The 6,430-nt window shown below is 33.9% G+C and overlaps 1 protein-coding gene across 3 annotated transcripts; it reads right to left on the reverse strand.

The window, feature by feature from the left end:
- Window positions 1-648: 648 nt before the first annotated feature.
- LOC145579298 (uncharacterized) lies at window positions 649-4,400 on the reverse strand. 3 transcript variants are annotated; one of them, XM_081636550.1, is made up of 4 exons: window positions 4,239-4,400; window positions 2,371-3,569; window positions 1,308-2,165; window positions 649-1,054 (listed from the first exon to the last, which is right to left on the reverse strand). In XM_081636550.1, exons 2-4 carry the CDS (start codon window positions 3,499-3,501, stop codon window positions 1,010-1,012), a joined length of 2,034 nt encoding a protein of 677 aa, XP_081492676.1. In that variant the 5' UTR covers window positions 3,502-3,569; window positions 4,239-4,400; the 3' UTR covers window positions 649-1,009. The 3 variants fall into 3 exon arrangements, with proteins under 3 accessions (XP_081492676.1, XP_081492677.1, XP_081492678.1); XM_081636551.1 differs by lacking the exon at window positions 4,239-4,400 and adding an exon at window positions 4,100-4,188; XM_081636552.1 differs by lacking the exon at window positions 4,239-4,400 and adding an exon at window positions 4,088-4,176.
- Window positions 4,401-6,430: the final 2,030 nt, after the last annotated feature.

The raw sequence follows: 6,430 nt of genomic DNA on the forward strand, positions 1-6,430 counted from the left end.
CTCCAAAATCAAACGTTTCTCAAACTTCCTTTTCTTTCTTAAACTTCAACAAATGTTAAATCATCTCATAATGAGCTTCTACACTAAGTCTAAAGAAGCTAATGCCTTTTTTTTTTTTAAATAGGCTTTACGTTAGATGGATCAAATTCTATAGAAAATAGAGTACAACTTTTTTCTCGTCTAACTTATTTGAGTTATGTTCATGTTATCATGTAATATCAGTTCCAAACTAGACCTTCCAAAACAGAATTGCTTTAAGTGAAGACGGACCTAATTGTAATCATGTATCTTTCTTTCTTTTAAAAAAATTTATTAATGTTTTGATGGATTATGCACTGAAGATCCAAAAGACCATCTCCATCACGAAACATAGAATCACAATCACCTAGTCATCCTTGAGTACTGTAACATGAACAAGTACCTGAAGGTTCCTGAATTGAGATAAAAATCCTCTTATCTCAGGCCCCTTCTACAAAACCTAGGCTCATTATCTTCGTTTTGGCACAAAACATGATTTAGATATAAGTAGCTTTAAAGCTTCAAAGTGTAGCAAACGATATTAACATGTAAATTATAATCTCTACTTGCCAGAAATAATGAAGATATAGGTACAAACTACAAACTTCCAAAACAAATACAAGATCACCATATTATAAAAACCTTGCCAATTTATAAATGAAAAAGTTGATTCTTTTACAGCTTTTTTCATAACCAAAGCTGTACTCTGAAAGCAGTCTGTACTGATTATATATCTAAGGTTCACAACAAATCCACTTGTTGGAACTAAGTACATTTCAAGGAATGATGGTAACCCCAATCTCCTAGGCCTAAGGTTTAAGCAAACAAAGAAAACTCCAGGGCGGCGAAACATGATAAATTAACCAGCCTCCAAAAAAATGAGGAAACTGAAGATTGTTGAGGAAAAAACTTAAATCTTCAGTTATGGCAAAACAATCCATCTATAATCACGGTGAGTGTTTGTATATGTATTTCAATAGTCTAGAGACCTTTACTTCCATCTTCGACCTTGCTGAGAAACTTGAGTTACCAATTCCTGCGTTGAGTGAACTGAATGTTAGAAAATTTGAGTATAAACATGAGGAACTCCTAGTTGATTCCTAGGAGAGGAAGTCTAATTATTCTCTGTTCCAAAATTATTCTTCTATAGTCCTATCTAGTTAGGAAAATCCCAAAATTCCTCCAAGGATGGAGTAATGGCTGTAATGCGTACAATTTATGAGAGTGTATTATCATTGCTTGCATTGCATAATAATAATTGGGGTTTAATTGAAAAAGAATAACATTACCTCTGAGTAACGTCCATGATCTTGACGCAAATGAGAGCTTTTGACTATAGTTTCCCACTTGACACCAGAAGTGGGTGTTTTGGCATTCTGCTGCCTGGACAAGATCTTGGAGTTCAGACTTGAATAAGAAACTGAGTTCCTGGGTGAAGCCCTTGGTGAAACTGAAGGCAATTGCCGAGAAAGCCAAGATTCGGATGGTGATTTTGGCAACGGGGGATTGAGAGCAGACTGCATAGTGCTGGTGTCATCTGATGACACTAAAACAAGCTCCCTGCAGGTGTTTGTGTTGCCTTTTTCTGATGTTCTATCAGGTTCTGAGGAATCAGCGGTGCCACAAATAAGAGGTCCACTCATGCCCCTAGCCTTCATGATTTCCATCCGTCCTCCATGTTCAGACGGAGTTTCTAATTTTACAGCCTGTTGGACCATTCCATCTACCTGTCTTTTGGTCTTTGGTAAGTTCAAAATTGAATGGGAGACTTTGGTGATATTTACAGAATCTACATATAGTGTCTTTTCAACAGCTGGGCTTCTTGTGCCTGAACTCCTTATCTTCCTTCCTGGATCTTCAAACCTTTTCGAACTACCCTTTTGAGGAACCTTTGACCGATATTCATCAAAGGAATCAACCTCTTTGGGGACTGCAAGAAAACCTACACCCTTTTGGTAGAGGGACTGAGGTGATTCATTCCGAAAGGGAGAGACAGCGCTTCTCCTGGAACTTCGGTAAGGAGAGCCACTTCTAGTCTGCAACTCCCCGGAGTAGAACATAGGCCTGGAAGAATGCTTTGGCTTTTGTAGCTCACAGCTTTTGTACACTTGACTGGTCTTGTGCTTTTGATTAATATGTGTATCTTGCTGAAAATAAATACCATCATTAGTAACAACAGTCTAATTTAAACAATATACTATAGTACTATATGAAGATTTTATAAATACAAAATTGATTAGGTAATGTGTAGCATCTGAGTTTGAAAGATATACAGATTATACATGCAGTTAACTACTTATATGAGTATTTTCAATCAGTTATAATCACAAGGATAGGAGAGTAGCCAATTACCTTAGCCAACTTTTGACTGGGAGATCTCCATGATTTATTCTTAACCAATTTGCCGAGTTTACTGGCAGAAGACAGAGCACTCTTTGATCTATCCTTCATGGTTGGTAGTGGATTCACGAGTCGCAAAGAGTTCTTGGAGCAAAACCAAGGAAGGAATCCACAAGCTTTGACTTTAACAGATAGAGCGCTCCTCCCATCATAGCTGTCTTCTTCATCTTCACTTTCTTCAGACCCAATATCTTGACCAGTGTAAGGCACAATGTTGCATATGTTTCGGTTAGGTGGAGGTGTCATAGCTCTAGGAACCAATGCTTTATCTTCCTTAGGTTGCTCCACAGCTACAAGTTGTTTCCTAGACGAATAATGAGATGGCTCGAGGGTCATTGCCTTAGCTGCAGGTAAGAACCGGTTCATCATAAACTCCCGAGCTCTTGGATCTGTTGGAAGGTTCTCAGAACGTTTGGTCTCAGGGCGATCTGATGCAGTCAAACCACTGACACTACAATTGACAGAAAATGACTCTAACTGAGACAATGTTTCAATTGCATCAGAGAATGTAGCATCATCTTCTGACGAACTTCCATTCATTTCAGTCCCCTCTTTCGAACCATCCCATCTAACAATACCTTCATTCAAGGAGTAAAACTTGGCACTCAATGTCTTAAGTTCCCCTGAGAGTTTGTTATGGAGGTGATGAGTGTTAAGCTCACCCGAAAACTTATGAGGTCTTAGAACATTTAGCTCTCCTGATAGCTTGTTTCGAGGTCTAAGAACTGCCAACTCCCCTGATAGTTTATTGGGTGTTCTGTATCCATTCAATTCCCCTGATTTTTTTCCAGGAGGAAATGGCATACTAGGAGGAACCTTAGGAGTCGTAGGCACCTCATCAGGGCTCTGTGTCTGAGACTCATTGCCGCACTTTGCTTTCCCCGGTGCTTGCTCCCAAATGAATGGAACAGACCCTGGCTTCACTACCTCATCCATGTTTACATCTGATGGTTGCGATGGAATTGAGCTCCGGTTCTTTGGTGGAGAATCCCTCTTGTCCTGCTCCCCTGAACGGCGTATTGGAGATGAATACCGCCTTGCAGACATCAGAGGAACGCTAAAATTTAGCTGTTTTTTCTCCATTGATTCCACTTTTTGCTAGAAAATCAATCTAGTTGTGAGAAAATTCCAAGCAGAAGCTGGTTTAAAATCTGTCATATCAAGAACATTAAGCTTATGAGATACCAGTACATTTCAACACATAAAAAGTAATAATACTAATGCACAATATTTATATAATCATTCTACCACAGTGTAAAATCAAGAATTACTCTAATTAGAGGTTCTTAATTAGTAAAATATGTTATATTAACATTATTAAATAAATTAATAAAGGCAGCAAGTATCAAGTTGATTCTTGCCATTCAAACACCCATAAAAAAAATCTCCCAAAATTAAAGAAAAAGGAACAATGCACTCAAATTTCAACTTAGAAAATTGCCAAGATTTGAAATACAAACTTGGCTCGTCTTAACTTGCTTTGTGACTTAAAGTCCGACTCACCTTGTACTTTTCGAAAAAAAAATTCATTATCTAGCTAAAAAAAATACACATAAAAATGAACTACAGCAAGAAGTTAAAGAACATAAACTGTAAACAAAAATATGACAAAAAAAACCATACAACAATTATTGGAGAAGAAAAAACCAAAGAACAGGTAGAACAATACCAAAATTTATACCTTGCTCATCTAAATTTCTTTTATATTGCAAAAAAACAAAAGACCCATCAACTAAATTTAACAGAAATAAACTGAAAACCCCAGAAAATTACTAAAAAAAAAAAAAAAAAAAAAAAAAAAAAAAAAAAAAAAGGGATACCTGAGGTTAGAGAAATCTGGGAAGATGAAGAGACAGAAAATGTAATAATGTTGGTTTTGTGGGCAAGAATGATGGCGGGTGTTTGGGGGCAATTGAGTGGAAACGAAGAAAAAAGCATTTAAGTCCAAGTTGAATAATCAGTAAAGGGTTAGTTAGAGAGTGTTTGCATTTCCTTCTTTTGCTTTTTTCTGCTTCACTTATAGTATTCCCCTTTTCATTAATACTCTCTCACTAAGTCACTATTATGGTATTATTTGCTTTTTTATGGTCTCTAAAACACGTTAATTTGATAAATCATTAATTATACATATTTAATTATAAACATCTTTAATTAAATAATGAAATATTACTTAAATTACAGTATTTGATATTTTTATAAATTTGCATTGATACAAATCTAGATATACTTAAATGTTTTTATCTTACTTATTTTTGAGATTTTGTTTATTGCAAACATGACCGAAAACTTAAGAATTTTTGGTACATACATCAAGCTACATACGGTAATATTTATTGTACAACACCTGTTTTTAGAGTAATATTTAACTTGTTTTTCGGTTAACTTTTGAGTAATATGATAATCTTTTTACTTAAGAAGTGATATTACAACAAATTATTAGTTTAACTTTTGATTATTTTAGGATCATTTTACATCCAATTAACAATATTAATTATAGACTACGTACCTAACATGTTAGTCAATACGCAAGGGCAACATTAAAGGGAGAGATTGAGAGAGGAAAAATGAGAAAAATCGTTGATTGAGATTTAGTCCTAACTTTTCTCCTTAACTTAAGGCGTATCACGGGACCTACAGAAAAATAAAAAAATAAAATTCAAAAAGACAAGGAGGGAATAAAGGAAAGTAAAAAAAATGTGGAGTAGAGTGGAGGTGGCAGTTTGAAGAGTACTCGAGCCAATAACTAATGAATTGGACTTTAGTGAAATTGTGTAAATTTATTTGTGGGACTTAAAAACGACAACACCGTTGATTTAATAACGACCACCACCTTCACTCCATCATCATCATCATGGACTAACATGCAAGTATCTTACTTTTTCGGATCGTGGGATTATTTTGGTGGGACATTCACTATCTACATACTTTGCTCTGGTTTATGGTGTGTTATTTATGTGAACTTACCTGAATTTAATTTATTAATTTATATGGATAAAGGGTAAATTTGTAAATTTTAGTTTATTTTGCGGGCGTTAGTTAGATATTCGAGGGCAACGTTTAGCTTTTTACTTTAAAATATATAATATTTAGTAAAAATATTTTTACATTAATACTACCTCCGTTTTTAATTAGTTGACACATTTTGACTTTAGCACTATTCACACACCTTTCTTTGATCATGTTTTGTAATTTATATGTGAAGAAAAATATAGTCAAGTGAGATCTTGTTAGATTCATCACAATATATATTTTCAAAATATCAATTTTTTATAATTTTTACTTACTGGTAATTAAAGATATTAATGATTGAATTGGTGCATTGAAAAACGTGACTAAAGAAACGTGTCAACTAAAAAGAAAGAGAGGAAGTATACAATAGGTATTGTGTAATAAAAATAATTTCAGTTCTTTAATAATGTTTAATCAGTATTCCCTCTTTTCCTATTTTTTTGCCCCATTTGACTGTGCATGGTCTCCAAGATGTGTCTTAAAACGTCTATGTCTTTATTTTTATACACATAAAAATTATAAAAACGTGATATTAATAAAATATACAATAATACAATAAGATGAATCTAACAAGACCACTCATAATTATATTATCTTTAATAGATTAAATAGATTAATGGTAATTTATGGTCAAAGTTTTTTAAAGTTGACCCAAAAATGGCAATGGGGCAAAAATAAAGGGACGGAGGGAATAATAATTAGTACGAGTACTCCGTGTAGTAGTCAGCAAATATAGTAGAAAATAAGTAAAAGTTATACTGCGTATTAGTTTAGTAAAAATAATTTTAGTTCAAATAAATTTACTTCAGTAAAATTAAAGTGAAAAGAATAAGGTCTTATTATAACTCCCTCTGTTTTTTAAGTGCTCTATTCTTATAACTCCCTTTGTTTTTTTAAGAATAACTTTAGTTTGACCAATTTTATTGATTTATACTCTATGTAAGAAACTATAATTTAGTTTTGTGGTTACTTGTTGAAAATATCCCAATGAATACATTAATAG

Source organism: Chenopodium album, chromosome 14 (genome assembly GCF_948465745.1).
Source record: "Chenopodium album chromosome 14, dcCheAlbu1.1, whole genome shotgun sequence".
Taxonomy (NCBI): Eukaryota; Viridiplantae; Streptophyta; class Magnoliopsida; order Caryophyllales; family Amaranthaceae; genus Chenopodium; species Chenopodium album.